The sequence below is a fragment of the Xyrauchen texanus genome, chromosome 38, assembly GCF_025860055.1.
Source record: "Xyrauchen texanus isolate HMW12.3.18 chromosome 38, RBS_HiC_50CHRs, whole genome shotgun sequence".
NCBI classification, from domain to species: Eukaryota; Metazoa; Chordata; class Actinopteri; order Cypriniformes; family Catostomidae; genus Xyrauchen; species Xyrauchen texanus.
The window spans coordinates 32,776,419-32,799,026 of record NC_068313.1 but is presented as its reverse complement, the minus strand read 5'-3'; the positions used below and the strand labels follow the sequence as shown (position 1 = coordinate 32,799,026).

Sequence of the window (22,608 nt, the reverse complement as noted above, 5' to 3'; positions counted from 1 at the left end):
AGTCCATACTCACGCATCCGCCGGTACACTGTCCTTTTGCAGACACCCAGGAGCTTAGCTACACAGGGGATGGGCAACTGCATATCGATTAGGTTTTGAAGACATTCTGTTATGCTGATGACACCCAGCTCTACCTCTCCACCAAACCTTCGTTCACTTCCCCGCCCACTTCCCTCACTGATTGTATTACAGAAATAAAAACCTGGTTTTCCCAAAATTTTCTCAAATTAAACAGTGATAAAACTGAGGTTCTTCTCATTGGCACTAAATCGAATTTATCCAAAACCGACAGTTTTTCAATCACTATTGATAACTCCTCTGTTTCACCCTCCCCCCAGGTTAGGAGTTTGGGTGTCATCCTTGACACCACATTATCTTTTCAGTCCCACATCAATAACATTACCCGGTCTGCCTATTTCCATCTACGAAACATTAATCGCCTCCGCCCCTCCCTTACACCACACACTGCCGCCGTTCTTGTCCATAGTCTTGTCACTTCCCGTTTGGACTACTGCAACTCTCTCCTTTTCTGCCTTCCTCACAAATCCCTTCATAAGCTTCAACTGGTCCAGAATTCAGCTGCCCGCATCATAACTTCGAACCCCTCTATTCACCACATCACTCCTGTGCTTCAACAGCTTCACTGGCTCCCGGTCCAGTTCCGTATTCAATTCAAAATCCTTCTGTTAACATTCAAGGCCATCCACAAACTTTCCCCCCATATCTGTCTGATCTTCTCCATGTTCAAACATCCACCCGCTCCCTTAGATCCTCTTCCTTCATACACCTGTCTGTCCCCCGCCCGTCTCACCACTATGGGGAGCAGAGCATTTAGCCGCTCTGCTCCCCGTCTCTGGAACTCATTACCACCCCAACTTAGAAACATCGATTCATTTTTCCACTTCAAATCGCAACTCAAAACACATCTGTTCAAAAATGCCTATGCTCTACCCCTTTTTTAATGTTGTTGTTTATTTAATCTTGGTGTTTTTAAATGTTTTATGTATCCCTGTACGGTGTCCTTGAGTGCCGAGAAAGGCGCCTTTAAATAAAATGTATTATTATTATTATTATTATTATTATTATTCTTTAGAAATTACAAGTTTTGGCTGTCCCCTATCACCAACCAGAACCTCAGCATAGGTATGAGCTGGATAACTCTCCTCTTGTAAACGAAGAAGTCTTAATAAGTCAGATAAAGCACGATCAACATCTTGAGGCAGTTCTACAACATTGGCAAAAGAGCGTACAAGTCCCACTTCATGACTTAAAACAAAGTGTAAATAATCCAAATCCACAGGCTGACGTCGCAGAACTTCCTGAAGCCTTCTCAGCATTCTCTCCATGAACTGCCTCACAATCAAAGGTTCCTGTAATTAACATTATAAAACTCTAATGTGATGACATGTATCAGTGCTCAAGTTGCCATGACAAGCTACTCTTCTATAGCTGTATGGCAGATCTAAGGTAATGCTGAATTGGCGCACATTTCATTAAATATGAACTACATTTAAATCAAATAATTTAATGTTAGAAACCACTCATTCCAGATATGAGCAAATGCAAAACTTTAAATTTTAATTTCACATTGTTATAGAGAGCCAAGCAGAACTCAGTGCAATTCATGAGATAAAATATGTATTAAAAATAAACTTGTCATTTCCTTGGATCGTCAGAGCAAAAAGCCAAATATATAAAACCTAATAATAGGCAAACATATTTTGATTATTAACTTACAGTCCTCTGTTGGGGTCGCGAATCTGCCATCTCTCTCAATTTCAGCAACACCTCCCTTGACCTGCTTGCTGTCGACTCTGGTGCTCATGTGACCGCAATGGATTCTGCTGTGCTGGGGTGTGATGCTGCTGAATGTTTTGTGTTAGCACGTTTATGAGGCCTTGTGCAGCAGCAATAACACTGGCCTCCAACTCCTAAAGAAGAAGAAAGAAGACATCAAAGGACTGGACACTTAACATTAGCTACCATTTACCCATCGTCCCCATTTAGTTAGTTAGTTCATTCTTTATTTCAGACGCATGGGTCCATATAAACGCTCTGGCTCATCTGCCAGTGGCAGGTAAACTGAGAAAAGCAGTAATATGTATTACATGTTCCAGTCGACGTCTAAAAAACAGCATAACTGCCGTTAAAAGTTAACCAAACCGGCCAGGTTGCACGTGAATAAACATGTAAATGGCAGGGGGAAAAACAGACTTACTTGTGGTTTGGAAGTTCCAGGTAAACTAGACATTTTTTTTTATTTTTATTTTTTTATAACGCCACCATACAAGAGCCTTCAGAGCAGACGGCGCGGGTTCCAGAAAAGTGACGCAGGCCTACTTCTTCAGTATGCCTATATGCAAATTATATGCAAACTATGCTCTACTTACCCCTCCCTCAGACTCCTCCCACTCTCCACGCCAAAACAGTGACAGAAAGTTGAAACTGAAAATCAGTGACACTGAAAAAAAACTGACATTGTAAAAAAAACCTGTCACTGAAAAAGAGTGACATGATGAAAAAATCTTAAGATTGTCATCGAAAAATACAAATAAATCCCAATAAAATAAAATAATATTTGTAAGATTTTAATTTTTTTAATTTTTTCAGTGCCAATACTTGTTTCAATGCCAACACAACTGTTTACAATACAAATGTTTCAATGCCAATGTTTCCTTTTTCAGTTCTGCTTTTGTTTTCAATACCAATTTTAATTTTTGATGCCAAATTTTAAAGTCACTGTTCTGGCTCCATAAATATGCGACCGTTCTCACAAGGTACAATACCTGGACATATTGATCATATTTCCTTTTTTTCCTCCCTTTAAGCCCAGATTTTTGATGTATGTATTTATTTATTTATTTAGAAACGTAATTGCGTGATTTGGCCACAAGAGGGCTCTGTTGTCCACTTTAGTACAGCTGTTTAGAGTAAACTGAATCTGATGGTTTTCTGCCCCAACAAGTAAACTTTAAACGCAATTTACTGAGAAAAGTTCAAAAGAAAATGTAGATAAAAAATAACATCACACAAGGTTTTATGGTTTATCTTAGTCTTAAAGCAACCCCCAATGTATATTTTTTATAATATATTTTTGATTGTTATCTATGTCTTGCTGCTGTTTTTATATATTTTTATGTATTGTTATGCACTGGAAGCTCCTGTCACCAAGACAAATTCGTTGTATGTGTAAGCATAATTGGCATTAAAGCTTATTTTGAAACATCCTTCATGCGGCCAATGTGATGGACAATCAAAGTACAAAAGCGAATTGGCCAGTACGGGGATCGAACCCGCGACCTTGGCGTTATTAGCACCACGCTCTAACCAACTGAGCTAACCGGCCATAAAGCACCTCATATGACCCTTTGTTTTTAATGCAAACACAAGTATTTATAAAGACGATACCAACAGGGAAAAGGAATAAAACATTAAAAATCTTAAAAACGACAAAGTAAACATTGAGTATAAATACTGCACAATATTCTATAATAAAATCAACAACAGTTGTAGCAGTGCGAGTAACATCTAACCCAAACGTAAAAGTTGCAAACTAATAATAAAACAACTTTTGCTATAAATCTTAATTCCCATAATTGGATCCATCAGTTTAGTAAGATTACAAAAGTATTATTGCATGCTGCAGATAACAGACCGGAGAACCAACCTGTTTTACCTACTAGCAATTCTTATATATCTTTATGGCGCCAATAAGAAGTTTCATCGTCAGGAGCGACTGTGAGTTGTAATTTTAAGTCTATTCACTGTTGTTTTTTTGTTTTATTTTATTTTTATCTTTAGAGCTCCTTGGTTTTAACTACTTGCGCCCAGCATGCATTTACACAAAGCTGCAGTTACACCATATCAACAGTAGATGTCGCTAGAGTCTCGTCAAAGCGACTCCAACATCTTTTTCTCAATACACAGCATTAATAAAAAGCTATTTAAAGTATTTTGGTGTCACGTATGCTCATGAATTTTAAAAAGAAATCTCCAGTGTAATGATAACTTCATATTATTGCCTGATCTTTATCTTTATCTGTCATTGATAAAAGACTGCTAGTTTATCTCAGAACCCAATGAAAAAATAAAAACCTCAATTTCAGACACACATTGCTAAAATCTCCATATCACACTATTTAGAATTTCTGATGCTATCTACCATGATGCAGTGACACATTATTATGTCACCCAGCTTGATTTTAATAGCTGTGGCTGGAGCTGTCTGTCCGAGAAATGAATTTTATCTTCCCATCTTTAATAGATTTTGATATGCTCTTCCAGTGTTGGATAAGAAAGTAATTAATTACTAACCACTAATTACATCTTCTATAGTGTAATTAGATCACTGTACTAATTACTCTGTCTGAAAAGTAATTTCATACATAATACAAATTACTTTCTAAAACCCTGATCAACTGCAATAGATGAAAAATACAAGGATGGACATGAAACTGTTCTTTAAATTCTTTCAAATAAATCATATAAAATCAAAAACATTATTCATGAACTAGCCAAAGAATTTAAGGGGGCAGTGTGAAATTAGAAAACATATATTTTATCATTAGACATTACATTTCGATTTTAAATTCACTATTGTTTTATATAAAATTGTTCTATAGTCTATTAAGTATTTAACACAATTACATCAGAAGAAACTGTAACTAAATTACAGAAAAATTAAGAGTAATCCCTTACTTTACTTTTCAATGAAAAAGTAATTAATTACAGAAAATAATTACTTAGTAATGCATTAGACACAACACTGAGCTCTTCTGATGATCTAGATTAGCGTTTTGGTACTTTTTCCCTCTATGGGGTTCCACTCACAGGCTTTCCACTGTGCATTTAATAATGATGTACATGTAATCTTTCAGTACACTGCAAGTGGAATTGCATATAGCACCCTATCTCAGACTGGCACTCAAAAGACAACTCCAAATGCTCCTAAGATATCTGAACACTGACAGCATGCTTTTTAGAGTAATAAGATGTCTGTGAACAGCTGGGAAATAGGAAGTGGTCTGGTGTTGTTGGTTCTGCAGCTGGTGCTCTATGCAAATCTCTCGATTCAGGAAACTGCTTTGCACGTGTGTGTGTAGGTTTAGGGGATTGACTATATAGTTTGTACATTATAAAACCATAATGTCTATGGAAATTCCCCATAGAACATGGAAACACAACATGTGTGTGTGTGTGTGTGTGTGTGTGTGTGTGTGTGTGTGAGATCTAACACATCAAAAGGACACAAAACATGTCATTCACTGTTAAAGTCAACATAAATTCAGAAGTGTCCTGGTCTTCTTATGCACAATTCATCATTACAGTTAATTCCATGGAAAAGAAAAGTGTCGTAACGATCTTCTATCAAATATACCAATTTATCTCTGCCTCTGAAAAGACTTTCCTTTATGCCTGACGTTACCAATCCCTCCCCTTCAATCACCTACTATAGAGCTTATTTACAGAAGCCATCTTTATTATTTGGCGAGAATCACAACGAGGCTGCGAGGGATAAACTTCTCTTCATGTGAGTTGTACTGTTGTTAAAGCAGGGGTTTTCAAACTGGGGTCCGGGGACCCCCAGGGGGCCACAAGGGAGTGCTAGGGGGTCCACAAAATATTTAGGAGAAAAAAAAGTGTTAAAATGTTGACATTATTTCACATAATTTACATATGTTAAACTAACTGAAATCGTTAATTAATCACATGTTTTTGTTTAAGAAATAAAAATACTATTATAAACTGGTATATATTGTAATTTCATATATTATAGTAATACATATTATTTGTAATGCAATATACTCTGTAAAGCTGCTTTGATATTTGGTTTTGTTTTTAATATTTTTGCTAATTCATTTATATAGTTGTGGCAGGGCGGAGGGCGGGGTCGGGGTCGGGTCGTGATCCTGCGCTCCCGGTCCCGCAGTCGGCCTTTAAACCTCAGGGAGGCATAATTAGCCTAATACGGGACCGGGCGCGCAGGATCACGACCCGACCCCGCCCTCCGCCCTGCCACAATAGTGCTTTTCACAAATTATATATATAATTTAATATTAATTACATGTATAATTTTGTAATAATAGTTTTTTTCATTTACTGTTTCTCTATGGGTTTATACATCTAAAATTACTCCAGCACAATAAAGATAAACTGTCAGCTTGATAAAAATGAATTATTTTCCAGTTAAAAGTTTATCAAATTATTTTGGGTTCAATACAATATAAATGCCAATTATTTAATTTTGCAAACCTACATAATAAATCTACATAATATCATGTTAAATAGTTTTATCACACAGGGGGTCCTCCGCATGGGGATCATCAAATTTGGGGGTCCTTGACACAAAAAAGTTTTAAAAACCCTGGTTACTGACCAACCACTGGGCGGCGCCATGATGATTCTGATTATCGCTGGACTGTTTTCTGGTTCCGGTCTCCATAATTAGCAATGAATCAACTACCGTAACAAGCGATCAAGATGAAGAACAATGTCCATTTATAAATGTTTGTCATGTAAAAAATAGTTCAGGCTCAACTTGTGCAATTGCTGGCTGTCATAAGTGGAAATATCCACTTTGAAACAGCCCTTGTAAGTGCTCTTCTCTGCTAAGATTTTTTTTGTTTTTGGTGATTCACATTCTTTGTGCATATCGCCACCTACTGGACAGGGAGGAGAATTTATAGTAAAGATTTTCAATATTGACCTGTTTCTCACCCACACCTATCATATCACTTCTGAAGACTTGAATTAAACCACTGCAGTCATATGGATTACTTTAATGCTGCCTGTATGTGATTTTTAAGCTTCAAAGTTTTAGCCCTTATAGACTTGCATTGTATGGACCTACAAAGCTGAGATATTCTTCTAAAAATCTTTGTTTGTGTTTAGCAGAAGAAACTAAGTCATACACATCTGGAACGGCAGGGTGAGTAAGAGATGAGAGAATTGTATTTTTTAACTATCCATTTAATATCACCATCCAACTTACCTCAAGTCATCACTTCATGTCATCTATCCACTCGGGTGAGGCTCTGTCAAAATCTGGTCATCTCTACTATGAAATGCATTGGCAGTTTGGCACTATGGAGCCACAAGGTTTTTTGTTTGGCAATTTTTATGAATTATATATGCTAAACATCACATTGGAGACCGGAAAACGAAAACAGGCTTCCGTTATGAATCGTGAACACATTCGTGTTCTGGAAAACTCTGGATAGATACCACATTTCACAATCGATTCCAATTGGATAAAATCAAATCCCGTTCTACAATTCGTTTCTCATTGAATATACTGTTTCAGTCGCAAGTACGTCACATTTACCGAAGTAAATCGAGTTGGCGAACACTCTCCGAATGAAGAGAAAACAGACAAACTATTACAGAAATATCTTGCTGATTACAATAAGTCAACATTTGTAGGCTTACACAAAACAGCTTAGATATTTGAGAAGACCTGAACATTCAAGATTTATTTTTTTATTAACAATAAATTATATTTTTTACAAAATGAAATTGGACATTTTTGTTTAATTAATTAATTAATTAATTAATGTTTTACCACATATACAAACATGAGAAGTTTTCATATGAACATGCACACGCCATAAACTACATAAACACCAACTCCGGCTCAACAGCAAATTTCTTCTCCCTAATGGAAGATACATTCTCTCTTGGAAAAGATTAATGTTAGACTGGTTCAGCAAGATTGCTTGCCTTTTGTGTGAAAATGTGTTTGTGTAGGTAAAACAATATTTGATGTGTATGTGTGCTTGTACTTATGTCAAACCCTTTCATAAAGCATGTGCAAATCTTAAATGCCTTATTCTTCATTAGCTTTGCATACTTCCATGTTTAAGGACATACTCAATCAATTCCAATAAAAAGACAGATATTTGCATTAACTTTGTTCATTTTATCTCCTCTTTTGTTCTTCAAGCTGATGGGAGGCGAATGAGCTTTATACGGTACAGTACGTCCTCTTGTCCTCAAAGGTTAAAAACATATAAACCTGTATTGTCAGTAAGGTGTGACCATGCACATTAATACATTCCATTTGGAGAGAAGCATAATGACTTTACAAAAGTCCTGACGTACTATTAATTTGCTTTCGGTTCCTCTCCCTCCTGCTCTCAGTTCATCTCATGTGTTTGAACTTTGGAAACTGGTCCCTGTATGTGATTGTGTAAGTTGAAATCCTTCATGCGAACAGTGTGTCAAGACTGAATGAAAGCAGCTATTCAAAAACACAAGTGCTTATAGTGCAAGATTGTTTCAGGACCCTGCCAAGTCTTAAGTGTGACACCAGACATGTATTTGTTAAACACTGGACATATAATGACTATCGATCGGTGACCATAGCCCATGGATCCAATGCGACCGTGACATCTAGGTGGCATTACTTTCGGATTACCGGGTCACGAATGAGCGAACAAATAGGATGTCATTTCATGCTCTTTATCTACACATCAGACCAGGATGGAGTGAACTGGGGACTCTTAGTTGCACGGCGCCCTCTAGAGGCTGCTCTAGACCCTTGCGCTCCTTCCTGAGCCTGTTGAATCCGTTGGCACTCTTTCAGGTTTTGTGCCCGAACTTCAGCGCTCATAATCCTCTCCACCACACGGATGGGGAACCAACCCCGCTCTCCATCGTGCAACCTTTCTCCCAACATCCAGCCTGCGTGAGAGAAGCATATGCAATGAAAATAAAAGAGAGGAAAAACAGGATGGGTATGTAACAAGAATAGTATTAAATAAAAGGAAAGAACATGTGGCAGGATATTATCTGAGAGGGATTTTTACAGTCTTTAAAACTGTAATTATCATTTATTTGATGTATTTATTCATCAATTGAGAATAGAAATGTTTCTTAATGGTCATGAATGAGCTCTCACCATCATCAGTACACTCCAAAATGTGCAGCACATCAGCCATTTCTACAGGAAGTTCATCTGGCTCTTGAGAGGAGTAGGACTGGATGCACTGAACCTGAGGAGAATCTGACACACACCAACGTACACAATAAATCATTTATTGCACACAGATACGATTCTGAGATTAGAAAAGGGCAGGAACATGGCATGATCGCCATAGCTCACTGTGTCATAGTATGTGACCACTAGGCAACAGCTCCAAGTAGGTGCAGATGTTGTGCGAGTCTGTGAGTTACCTGGTTGGTGAGCACTGGCTGAGAGGAACCTCGTACGACGGTTTGGAGTCAATGCGTTGATCCAGCGCAGTTTATCACTCCTGTAAATTTGAACAGTGCCATTAATGTAAATGTGAGACTATAAAGAAAATACATATTCTAATAGCCATAATAATAGTTTCTAATGTGGACTTTTTAAGAATGTGCTCTCACATGCTTTCAGTCTTAAGCATGTAGCTGACTTGTCTGTCCTCCTGGTTCTCCAGTAGTTTCAGCACAAAAGAACAGGCGAGCATCTGACCCTGATCTTCAAGGTCTTCAGTCCTCAACATGGAGCGACTGCAAGAGTCCAGAACCTGGTACTTCTCTCCACTGAAAGACACAAAATAAATCAATAAACCAACAGCCAAAACAAACAGAGCAATCCCCAAGAAACATGCTAATAGTAGAGTGGGACCGGTGATTTTATGGTAGTGATCGGCCGATATATCGGCCAGCTCAATTAATCGGTCAATATTACACAAATTTGGAATACGAACACTGGCCAATAAACATGTCCGCTTGGCCAGTTAATAGAATTGTCATTTCGAAAATCCACCGACAATGGCTAATTTGTATTTATTTTTTGCAGGTTTTGGGTAAGTGATTAACACTTATGTCCCGAAAACCTTTTTTTCTTACAGATTTCTTTTAACAATCCAATTGGAATACAATTCCTTGACTTCACATATGGTATTTTAAAACACAAAAAATTTGATGTATTTTTTTATTATTTTTTTTTTTTGGCATTTTACTGGTTTTATTTAAATTTTTTACACTTGTTGTGTTCCCATTCAAAAATGACAAGCCATTGGAAATGATTGGATTAGACTACAAAATACAGAAATATTATGTGTTCAGGAGCATCCCAACCCTATAGATGAGCACATACTGTATGTGGATATGTGTTTGTACACACAAAGTCCTCGGACATGTGCACACATGTTGGTGTGGCTATCCTTATGAGGACTCTCCACAAACATAATTATATTTATACTGTACGAACTATAGAGTCTAACCCCTAACCCTAAACCTAACCCTCAAAAAAACTTTCAGCTTTACATTTTCAAAACAAATCATTGTTTAGAATGTTTTTTTAAGCGATTTAAATTATGGGAACACTAGAAATGTCCTCATAAACCACATTTATAGCATAATACAAGTTTGTAACCGCCCTTTTGTGGATTACTATTCCATGTACACTCATTGAGGAATGTTTCAAGATCTACTTATCATATTATGTTGTGTTTGGGTCTGTATGAATCAGGATGGTCTTCACTGTAAGTGAAGATGTGTCATTGTCTCTGTTATATGTGTGTTTCAGGAAGTAATAAGGACAATGTGACAAATAAGCCACTTCTGTTTTTATCTTCTTGTTTGTCAGTGGGAATTTCATGCACTCATATTCACTGCAGTTTGACCTCTGAGAGAAAAACAGTTGCTCGCTGCATTCTACTAATTGAGACTTTTCCAACAATATGGCTATCTAATCTTTTTTTATGGTTTTACCAACTATCAATTTGGCCATTCTCTGTTGACCTCTTTCATCAACAAGCCATTTACATCCACAGAACTGCCCCTCACTGGATGTTTTTTTTGTTTTTGGCACCATTCTGAGTAAATTCTAGAGACTGTTGTGTGTGAAAGGAGATCAGTAGTTACAGAAATACTCAAACCAGCCCGTCTGGCACCAGCATTCATCCATGCGATTATCTAATCAGCCAATCATGTGGCAGCAGTGCAGTGCATAAAATCAGGCAGATACAGGTCAGGAGCTTCAGTTTATGTGAAAAATGTGATCTCAGTGATTTCGACCGTGGTATGATTGTTGGTGCCAGATGGGCTGGTTTGAGTATTTGTGTAACTGCTGATCTCCTTTCACACACAACAGTCTCGTGAATTTACTTCGAATGGCCCCAAAAACATCCAGTGAGAGGCAGTTCTGTGGATGGAAATGCCTTGTTCATGAGAGAGGTCAACAGAGAATGATTTGAACAGACAAAATCTACGGTAACTCAGATAACCTCTCTGTACAATTGTGGTGAGAAGAACAGCATCTCTGTATGCTATTCTGAGATGTGCGATGGCACTGTTTTGTTGGCATGAGGGGGACCAACAAAATATTAGGCAGGTGGTTTTAATGTTGTGGCTGATCAGTGTATGCATTGTTAAGTCAAAATTCTAAGCTTTAAAATGACACCCATTTTTTCAGATCAACAAGTGGTTATTAAATTATTAAATTTAAAAAGAAATGGATATTGGAAGAAATAGTTAAGAAACAGCAGCCAACAATTGTTCAGTATACATGGGACCTGCATGTGTAATGAGTGTATTGAGCTGGACTCTAAAGAAGAAAAAACATAAAACCGTTTTGATTTGTATAATGTGCTATGGTCACTACATTCTTCCATTTGATGACTAATATTATTCTAAAATGTGGAATATAGTAATACCAAAGAGTGAGTAGGTGTGTCCAAATTTTGATAGGTAGTGTATATACTTTGGGGATTATACTGTATATCTTTCATCAGCCAATCTCTAGATATCATATCGGCCATTGAAAAACCCAAGTTGGTCAACCACTAGTTTATGATCTACTAAGTTTAGTGCAGTGTGATGATGTGACAGCAGACCTGGAGCTGCGTTTGGTGATGAGCAGCAGGTTATTGAACAAGAACAGGTAAATGGGGTGGTAGAGCTTGCGGCTGCGCATGGTCCTAGTGCTCTTGGGTCCAGACATCTGCTGGACTTCACCCTTCTTCAGGAGCCAACGAGAGTGTGAAATCACAGGCACGGACTGCAAATCAGGAGACAACACTATATTATGGGCTAAATAAGATGACACTGTTTTGATACAGTGTATCCAATAGAACCGTTAAGAATGCTTACCAAGGGTTCAAGTAACAATTAAATTAAAGGGTTAGTTCAAATTCACTTTAATTGTATGGAAAAGAGCATGTTGGACTTTCAGAAAAACATCTCCATTAGTGTTTAATGAAGAAAGTCGTATGGTTTGGACTGACATCAGGGTGAACAGGGTGAATACAGGTTAAGTGAGACACTTTGTCCCACTTTATCCTCTTTCATCCTAAATGGTGACAGAGTTGTCATTTTTGGGTGAACTAACCCGTTAAGTAAACGAGAAACAGTTCTGAGTTTCAGGGTTCCGGTATTCATTTTTTACGATGAATTATTTAAAAGTTATGTTTATATCATCCTCTGTAATGTAGTTGTATGTACCTTTGACTTGAATTCAAGTGTTTTTTCGATGCTGATCAGCTCCTCAGTGCGACTCATCTTCCGCACACCTTCATTACACTCCTTTACAATCTGACAGCAACAAACACACACATACATGTGCTTAATATATTGATGGGGATATATCAGTCAAATGTTTAATTAAAATGAGCTAACTGTCATTACTATAGACTAACTTGCAACAGGTGTTTTTTAATCTAAAATTAGACCATTATTTTGCCCATTTGTAAATGTGATTTCCTTGTGGGGAATGTATCCAGTTTATCAGGTTTGACAATTCTTGTGAAGAAATTTTCAGAACTGTTTTCATCACAATTAGAAAAAAATGCCCATGCTTAAAAGAATATGTTTGACTGAAAAAAAAAAAAAAAAACGTATTAGATTAACTCCAAATGGCAGTACCAGAATCAGCTCTTTGTTTCAGGTGTGCCCTTTGGGGCATTACCTTTTCTGTATAATTCAACATTGCTTCTCTTGAATATGATCAGTTCAAAAGCTTTGAAATGAAGTCTTGAGAATTTTGGTGCATCAATATAATTTCGGAATTTCTGTAATTCTGTAACTCCAAAAGTCTGAAGCCACACACAACCTGTGATTTCTTTCATTTAAACAAGTACATTAAAAAAAATCAAAACATTACAACAATGTTATGATATAAAATTAAGAAGACATTTTTAGTCTGCACTATTTATGTCACTTATCAAATGTAGGCTACTAAGAAATTTGTGTACATTAAAAATTTCACAAAAAATATAATGCTGATAATTAAATTTGCAGTGAAAATAAATTCACTAATGGTCTCAAATTTTTGGTATTGCAGTATATTTCTATTTGATATGACATTTGTCAAAGCCAGTGTTACCTAACACACTTTCTAAGCTCTTAAATATTTTGCAAGAGAATACAGAGGTGCATTCATGTAGTGATCAAATATTTTAATGCCATCAACAACTCGGATCCGAACACGGATCCATTCCTCCATAATAAGTTCTAGAGTCTGAGGCCGTGAAAGAGTAGAATCAGAGTTGTCATCTTGTAATTACAGTAATTCCAAAATGTTGCACCAGTAATAACTTTAAGATGTTTAAAGAAAACAATTGAGAACAAAGCAGCATTCCATTGCTCAGCTATTAAAGTCATTTTGTGGTTGCTTCTTTAGCAACAAGAGGTGTGGCACAGTAACTTTGTTGTCATGGACAACAAAGTAAGGTGTGCTCGACAGGAGAAAGTCCAGAGACATACTAGTGCCAGGGTTTATCACCACACCCTGAGATGATACACACGTGTATGTTTTTCTATCATGCTGGTAACTTTCCATTGACTTCTATTGTTTTATACTGAGTTAATGATATTTTCTGTCCTCTAACCCTAAACCTACCATCACAGAAATCTTTGGGAATTTTTACATTTACTTTAAGACATTATTTAGTATGTTTACTAAGCTATTTTCCTCACAATGTCAGTGAGTTCAGGTTTTCATATCCTTTTGGGCAAAGTAACATATACACATACAGACATCTTACCCTTTCCAACTCTTGATGCGCTAATATGGCAGTCTTTTCTCTTTCTGAATTTTCTTCCACCTTCTTAAGAATATTCTAGAATATAAAGAAGCAGTTTTGCAAAACAATTGAGAAGATAAAGACATGCTATTTATTATTTTCTACCATTACACACATAAACAGCAAAGGTTAATAGCTAAATTCAGGTTCCAGAATAAAATCAACTGGCTATAAACGGCAAAAACAAATTGGAGACTCTGATTGGCTGTGTATTTAATTAGCTTACCCTTACCCTCCACCAATATTTAAAAACATTTGATTGGCTGACTATTACCTGAACAAGTAGTTTGAGCCGTGTGATTCGCTGGAAGGGGAGGATGAGGAAGGAGGTAAACGAGAGGCCTTTAACTTTCGGCTGATTCTCCAGAATGAACATATTCTCTCGAAAAAGAGTATTTTCTTGTCTGGAAAAAACAAAAACAAAAAGACATGATCCTGACATTTATGGACAATGATACCAAGTGTGTAACAAAAGGATAATACAACAATACTTATAAAAATAGTTGGGGTGCATGTTTAAAAACAGCAACAACTTGCAACCCTCCAGAACAACACCCTAGCAACACACAAAAAACACCCAGAACACCCTGGAAAATCTTCAGTCACTAATTCTACAAAAACAAAGCTGACCCTTTTTAATTGGGATTGCGCAACTCATTTAGCACCATGTACTTTAGAATTTATACTCTTTCAGACCAGTTTTGGGTTGGTTTAAAGCAATATTTGTGAGATAGTCATTTCCATTCTTTATACAGTCATGTCATTTACTTTTGCACATATCTCTCGTAAATACGTGTATCCGTGTCATGCATTTATAATATTACTGTTAAGGTAAAATGACCAGCAGAGCACACTGCATATCACACTATATCTCACTATGCGCTTGACTTTCTATTGCCAGTGTGACTAACGCAAATACAGCTGTGTTTTTTAACAACTCTGTTTTGACGAATAATCTGACTGAAAAAGGTCAGGCATTTATACACAAAACTGAATTAAAAAATGCAAATTGACAATATTTATTTACAATGTGATAGATGGAGGCCACTCACATACAACATGATGATGGTCAAGTGACATCATAATTAAAGTAGCATACCAGTGTTTGAAATGTTCAACAAAATGCCTGTTTCACTTTTTTTTTTTAAATAGGCAGTACATAGTGTATTTAACACAGTATTTAGTAAGTTGTAAGCTAGTAGTGTATGTCCATTCTGAACATATAGCGTAAGATTTAACTTACACTGGCAGCCAAAAGTTTGGAATAATGTACAGATTTTGCTCTTATGGAAAGAAACTGGTACTTTTATTCACCAAAGTGGCATTCAACTGATCACAATGTACAGTCAGGACATTAATAACGTGACAAATGTCTATAACAAATTGAAAAAAAATTCACTACTGAAATTAAACTACTTCAAAGAGTTCTCTTCAAAAAATTCTCCACCTGCAGCAATGACAGCTTTGCAGATCTTTGGCATTCTAGCTGTCAGTTTGTCCAGATACTCAGGTGACCTTTCAACCCACACTTCCTGTAGCACTTGTCATAGATGTGGCTGTCTTGTCGGGCACTTTCACATCACTTACAGTCTAGCTGATCCCACAAAATCTCAATGGGGTTAAAATCCATAACACTCTTTCCTAATTATCTGTTGTCCAATGTCTGTGTTTCTTTGCCCACTCGAACCTTTTCTTTTTGTTTTTCTGTTTCAAAAGTGTCTTTTTCTTTGCAGTTCTTCTCATAAGGTCTGCACCCCTGAGTCTTCTCTTTACTGTTGTGTCAGGTATCTATTTCTCAAACTAGAGACTCTGATGTACTTATCCGTTTGTTTAGTTGTACATCTGGGCATTGCACATCTCTTTCTGTTCTTGTTAGAGCCAGTTGTTCTTTGTCTTTGAAGACTGTAGTTACACCTTTGTATGAAATCTTATTTTTTATTTTTTTTGGCAATTTCAAGCATTGTATTTCATTCCTCAAAACAATGATTGACTAATGAGTTTCTAGAGAAAGCGGTTTCTTTTTTTGCCATTTTTGACCTAATATTGACCTTAAGACATGCCAGTCTATTTAGAATAGACTGGCTGAGTTACTGTGGTAACTCAGAAAACAAACACAAACAAAATGTTAATCTTTATTTCACGAACCAAATAGCTTTCAACTGTGTTTGATATAATGGCAAGTGATTTTCTAGTACCAAATTAGCAATTTAGCATGATTACTTAAGGATAAGGTGTTGGAGTGATGGCTGCTGGAAATGGGGCCTGTCTAGATTTGATCAAAAATGACATTTTTCAAAAGGTGATGGTCCGAATTTCCTTCTGAAACAGCAAAATCTGTACATTATTCCAAACTTTAAGTATTACAAATCTAATTTGTATTAGTGGCATACACTTAACTAGGCTGCAAAGCTGCAGAAAGACAAAACTGAAAGTGGATGATGGCTTTATACACTTTAGCCCTGATCCAAACAAGTATGGAAAGTACCATAGCTCCTTTTTGACTTACAAACACACAAACACTTACAAGGGCTCAAGAAGAAGGCCTTTTTTTCTGGTGACCCAGTCAGGTCAGTATTCAATATTTGTACGTGCTTTGACAACATTATCAATGACCCTGCCACAAATATGATATTAAAGCAACATGTGTTCATTCGTGTCAGAACATTTTTTAGATTTTTTAAGTTTTCATTATATACAAAAGCTATAAATGCAACTCCCAATTCAGCTATACATTCACAAACACATTTTTGCAGGAGAACATAATTTGTATATCATTTTCAAACAAAACTGCATTGGATCCGTTCAAGACAATCACAAGCTACTCTTTAATTTAAATGTCAAAATCTATCTTAGCCAGCTAGATCATGTTGCCCTAGTGAAATGTAACTCAGTAAAATTCAAGACAACAATGTTCAATATACTACAAGTATTGAGTATTTCAAAGTTGGTAGTTGTTTAACACTCCAGTGAACTAGCCCAAAACTTCTCACACTGGCTCCGGGGCCATAGTGGCATCCTTATTGATGAGCCCTCCACACAAAAACACCTATAAGCATCTACATAACCCCTTAAATGACACATTTGAAGCCATGGAGAATCACTCAGGGTGGAAACTAGGGAGACAGTTGCTCTGTGGAGCCAGATTATTTACACAACAAAACATACACAGCTGTCCTGTCGTAAACACACACTTAAAAAGTACTAACCTTCACTGTACAGCATACACAACTTGTGTTTGTAAGCATAGAAACACTGCAGGCATATGAAACATCTGCATTTTTTTGTTTCTTGCAAAAGTCACACCTAGCAGTCACTATGTCATATTTAATTACAAGAGACATCATATATCGCGTCAAACATTAAATTACAGAAACATTCCCAAAAAGACAGATACCATCTTAGAATCACTACATAGATTGATGCTGGTTTATCTAGTGAAGCAGCGCTCAGCATGATATTTCTGGTGAAGCTGGTTGATCAAGGAAGTCCTGCCAGAAACAAACTCCAGTCTATGGCAAGCATTTTCAATCTTTCAGGACATGCACCACTTCAACCCAAAAATCCATTGAGAAAGAAATGCATGCAAACACCCTTGACATAGCCAACTACTAACACATTAAGTAAAGACTATAAGCAATACATGCTGTATGCATACAGATACTGTACATAAAACTATTATCTAACCATTAACTAACCATATTCAGTGTCCGAGAGCATATCATGCAAATTGGTGGTTCAATACCTGACACAGTATTCTTAAATCTTCCATTGTAAATTAATGTGAGCAGAACTTTTTTTTGATGTATGGTAAATGTGGCTTCACACTGTGGTCATTGTTTTTGAAACCTTGCTTTTTCAGCAGAAGTCAACCAGCCAATTTTTGAATGTCGAGTGTTTGCTTTGTCTTATTAGTTTCACAGTTATAAAAATGTTGTTTGCACCTCGGATCATACAGAACACTGTTAATTATGTTGCCTTGACTCCAGCCAGGTCTCCTAAGCAACCAAATTGGCCCAGTTGCTAGGGAGGGTAGAGTCACCTGGGGTAACCTCCTTGTGGTCATGATTGGTGGTTCTCGCGCTCAATGGAGCGCATGGTAAGTTGTGCTAGGATCGCGGAGAGTAGCATGAGCCTCTACATGCTGTGAGTCTCCGCGGTGTCCTGCACAAAGATCTCAGAACCGGAGGCAACTGAGACTTGTCCTCCACCACCCGGATTGAGATGAGTAACCGGCACCACCACAAGGACCTACTAAGTAGTGGGAATTGGGCATTCCAAATTGGGAGAAAAGGGGATAAAAAATATATATATATTTTGTTTTAAATATAAACAAACCACACAAAGACTAACTGTCTGTCTGTCTGTATTTCTTTCTTAATTTCTTTCTTTATGTGGCGAGGAGGAGGGCGTGGCCAGCGCTGAGTTGCCCAATCATTTACTTCCATCGATTTGTTTTAATTTGTTAGCTTCACTTGTGTGTATTTCTAAAAACAAGAGTAGCGTTTAGTTTGTGAACAAATCAGTGTTTTTGAACAAAAGCGAACGTTGCGAGAGTTTATAAGCGAACGATAATTTCACTGTCTTTTTTAATTAATCTGTTGAATCAATTCAAAATGAACACATAAATATTCCCACTTGTCGCCACCTACTGGCACAAATGTGTATCTACAAAATGGTGACTGAACAAATCTTTTGGTGAACGCATTCAACAGAGTCGACTAACTGAGATGAATCAATATCCTCACTATGACTTAAAACACCTTGCAGCTGTGCTATTAAACCGGAGTGTTATTGTTATATACGTAGACAGAGATACACTTGTAAATAAACAAGTGGACAATAAATTGCCATTGTTGCACAGCACTTTTGCATTCATTGTGGACAGAAATATTTCTTTTCGCTGTATAAAAAAATATTTATCTTATACACAAATGCAAAATTCCAGCTACATTTTATCTTTCTCTCCTCTCTGACCCTTTGTATCTCTCATACACACACAGGTAAGTCATTTTCTTACAGTATCCGTCGGTAATTCTTCTCCTGGTATGCCTGGTTGATGACGTAGCTGATGAAGACTTGGAAGTAGTTGACAGCGTGAAAACTAACAATGTCACACACATCTGAGATCTGGATGGACTCTTCGATCCTGTGCTCCAGATCCATAAGGAACCTGATGAAAACATGAGGTCATCAGTGTGAGACTATAATAACAGTATGGCTATGTCCAATTCTTTATACTAATTAAAATGATGTAATTCGATGGTCATGGTAAAGTCCATCCATTTGAGTAGGTAGCAAGAAAAAACACCAGTATTGGGATATACTACAATAAATAAAATGGTGCATTGTGTATTTACACAAGGCATTCACAGATGCTTCAAAAACCAGAGATAGTATACCACCTTGACAATGCTGTTTTCAATGTACAGTACTATGATTTGGGATGCACTCATTTCAATCTTGCATACTATGTTGGATGTATAGTATGCAAATGAGGACACAGCATATGAGTGTTTCAGACACTTAATTGGGACTCTCCCTTTCAAAGTGACACTCTACTGAACAATTGAACTAATTGCTTTCTAAAAGCAAAGTCATTTTCATGTGTATAGTGCTTTTCATAATACACATAGTTTCAAAGCAGCTTTAACATGATATAAAGCACTATATCTGTCGTTTGTTTTAGTGATGGCAATTGGGACACAATTGCAATTAATAATTAGCTTAAGCTTATCTGTGTGCTAACAACATACAAAAGTAATAAAAGCAAGACAACTGAGATAAATCAATGCTTCTCATTAAATATTTTACAAAAGCAGGTGTAAATCATACTCTTGAATCATCACTTTGGTGGGTGAATTTCCATGCTATGTCGCTAACTGACTGGAATCAGATCACATCAATGGTTTAATTATAGCACGCAACAGTCCCTTACACTTTCTTCAAAGGAATTGTTTTTAATTATTCAGAAAAATGTTTAAGCCATAAACCAAACCAACTAGCTCTGCAACAAACCAGAATGCAACAAACTTTTGATTTGAAGCTAAAAGCACATCAAAATAAAAAATAAATTAACTTCTTATACAATTAAGCATTTTGAATGACAAAATTAAATCAGAAATGACATTATAATATAAAAATTATCACCTTGAATGATTTTTTTAGGAGTAGGGATGTAATTGTCTACTAAACATGATTTTTTCAAAATCATAAAATCACACTGAAGCTCATGGTATGGCTGTCTTAAAAGGTTTATGAATTACCATTTAAAGTCGATTTCTCTATGAAGAAAATGAATAAGACTTTAACATTGTTACACAGTACTGGCAATAATGGGGATCAGGGAGAATGGAAGGAAATGGGGCATATTATTTCTATGTGGTGGCGCTCTTAATTGAAATGAAGAGAGGAAGCCAGTGTGTTTAAGCAACTCTTGCATAACACTGTCGTTTAACCTGAGTTTTTATTCCAAATAAGCTTTTATTTTGGGGTTTCATAAAACAGAAACATTAAATAGGCTAAGAAATCAGAAAATTCATAAAAATAAACACAGACCACACACGTTCCCACACAAACACACCTCTCGCTTGCCTTCATGATGTCCTCAATGTTTGAGAACAAGAAGTGCATGTCTGATTGACTCAAAGTGTTGATAAGAAGAGGGTTGTGAAGAAAGTGGGTCTCTAGAAGCTCCAGACTTTTGTAGTATGACGCCTCTGAGGTCACCAATTCAAACATGGCCTACAAAGAGAGAGAGAGAGAGAGAGAGAGAGAGAGAGAGAGAGAGAGAGAGAGAGAGAGAGAGTGCTATAAGGGAACACTCCAGATACTTTATTGTCGTATAAGTTTATTTGTACTTTATTTTTTATGCTTTTTAGCAATATTTAAAGTGTAAAAGATGTTAAATAACTTTAGTTATTTGTCTGTGTGCATACAGTTATGCATAAATGCATGCATTATTTATAAATAAGTGTGTGTGTGGATATATATTTATATATACACATTTTTTTTTTTTACCTTTTTGAGAACATATGAGAGAGAGACAGCAAGAGACGATGCTGTTTATTCCTAATGTTTACTCATTTGATGTGAGCTGCTGTTATTTATTATGTTTGCTGGAATGAGCACCAAAGAAAGCTATTAATTTAACCCACATGCGCACTATGCGTCTTTATGTGATTTGCGATTGCTGCTTGCCAGGTTGTAAAATATGACCCCAGCGACATCTTGGATGAAAGCCAAGACAGATTGCGTGACATCAACAGTCTTTTATGTCAGACAGTATGATATCTTAAGACGTGTGTTGGTTGACTAAGTGTTTTACATCATTAATATTGTCAGGTTTTGACATCCTCATTGACAGGCACAAATGGTACTGCACAAACCCAAGCAATCCCTTACATGCTATTGTTGGAAATGTTTTGCCCGGAAAATAAAAAAATAGTCTGTAGTCAGTCTAAGCCGGGTGAAAGAGGGAATTTGTAGACTGCTCATTCTTCAGGGCAAACAAGAGGTATTTTTGTTGGTACAATTATAACACAGAGAAGGCTAATTAACAAGATATTTATGTTGCATAACATACAGAAAAGCTAGTATAAACATATTAGATGGCCGTCGTAGGAGCAGTCAGACTACAGGACTGTGACCCAAAGAGCTTCATTGCAAAGATAATTTATCGTCTGTCTATGATGCACTAAGCGACTAAAGACCGCAGATTTGAACAAATGATGAAAGAAAACTTTTACAATTCTCAAAATAAATTAATCGTTGCAAAAATTGTAAAGTGTACACCCAGCTTGAACTTTTCTGGGGTTTTATAATAAGAAATAAATGTGTATGTGTCCTACCTCCTGCAGTATTATCTCTTTTGGGTCCAGTGTTTTCAGTAGTCCACTGTTCTTCACAGCCTCCAAGTTTTGCCAGAGGCTGAGTGAATGTGTACTATTCCTTAATTGAAGCTGCAACGCAGGCGCAGCCGTGACCCCTGGCCCTGAAGTTGGAAGCCCATCTCTCTGCCGTCGCTGCTCGATCTCCTGCTGCTTAGAAGTGTCACGGTATTCTTGATACAGTACATCTGGAAACACACATGTTCATTAGATCAAACACAAATGTTATTAGGGACTCTGAATGGTATTCAGGCATTGTTTGGTTTCATCTTGTCTTGTGGTGAGCACTGTGTGGTGTGTGACATGTTATGAAGTAATGCGTTACTGTAATCCCCTAATTACTTTTAGGGGTAACAGATAACATGTAATCTATGTTACGTAATCAAACAGAATGCACAAGTCTGGCTCTCTAAGCAAAAAGCCCATTCATTTCTCCATAGGCAAACTTATTTTTAACTCTCTCGAACTGTCATCACCGGCCGCCTTTATCCCGCGCGTTCCCCCATCAGGCTGATTGGGGACTGGGCGTGCGTTGTTCCAGCCCGGCCCCGCCCTCCTCTGCACTACATGTGTTTAATAGCCACATTTCTGGTGAAGATATACACTACCCATGATCCAGCAGAGAAACACCCAGCAATCAGAAATTCGCAAAAAACAAAAGTACGCCAAACAAGCCCAACCGTGACCACCCACCTCCATGACAAACTCAA

The 22,608-nt window shown here is 37.0% G+C and overlaps 1 protein-coding gene, 1 long non-coding RNA gene and 1 other non-coding gene across 3 annotated transcripts in view; all 3 read right to left on the bottom strand.

Annotated features, from left to right (window-relative positions):
- Positions 1 to 1,119: 1,119 nt before the first annotated feature.
- LOC127631853 (uncharacterized) lies at positions 1,120 to 2,340 on the bottom strand. Its single transcript, XR_007969019.1, has 3 exons — positions 2,219 to 2,340; positions 1,738 to 1,931; positions 1,120 to 1,370 (listed from the first exon to the last, which is right to left on the bottom strand). It is a non-coding gene; the product is annotated as an uncharacterized LOC127631853 (long non-coding RNA).
- A 932-nt stretch (positions 2,341 to 3,272) lies between these two features.
- trnai-aau (transfer RNA isoleucine (anticodon AAU)) lies at positions 3,273 to 3,346 on the bottom strand. The gene has a single exon. It is a non-coding gene; the product is annotated as a tRNA-Ile (tRNA).
- Positions 3,347 to 7,461: 4,115 nt separating this feature from the next.
- Positions 7,462 to 22,608, bottom strand: part of LOC127631842 (ephexin-1-like) — a 31,473-nt gene continuing 16,326 nt past the window's right edge. Inside the window, exons 5-15 of the mRNA XM_052110215.1 lie at positions 21,860 to 22,086; positions 20,593 to 20,753; positions 19,030 to 19,182; positions 14,287 to 14,416; positions 13,974 to 14,048; positions 12,433 to 12,522; positions 11,826 to 11,989; positions 9,367 to 9,525; positions 9,175 to 9,254; positions 8,900 to 9,004; positions 7,462 to 8,682 (exon numbers count right to left, since the gene is read on the bottom strand). Of these exons, the coding sequence (XP_051966175.1) occupies positions 8,465 to 8,682; positions 8,900 to 9,004; positions 9,175 to 9,254; positions 9,367 to 9,525; positions 11,826 to 11,989; positions 12,433 to 12,522; positions 13,974 to 14,048; positions 14,287 to 14,416; positions 19,030 to 19,182; positions 20,593 to 20,753; positions 21,860 to 22,086 (1,562 nt within the window). The 3' untranslated portion in view covers positions 7,462 to 8,464. The remainder of the gene's footprint in view (positions 8,683 to 8,899; positions 9,005 to 9,174; positions 9,255 to 9,366; positions 9,526 to 11,825; positions 11,990 to 12,432; positions 12,523 to 13,973; positions 14,049 to 14,286; positions 14,417 to 19,029; positions 19,183 to 20,592; positions 20,754 to 21,859; positions 22,087 to 22,608) is intronic.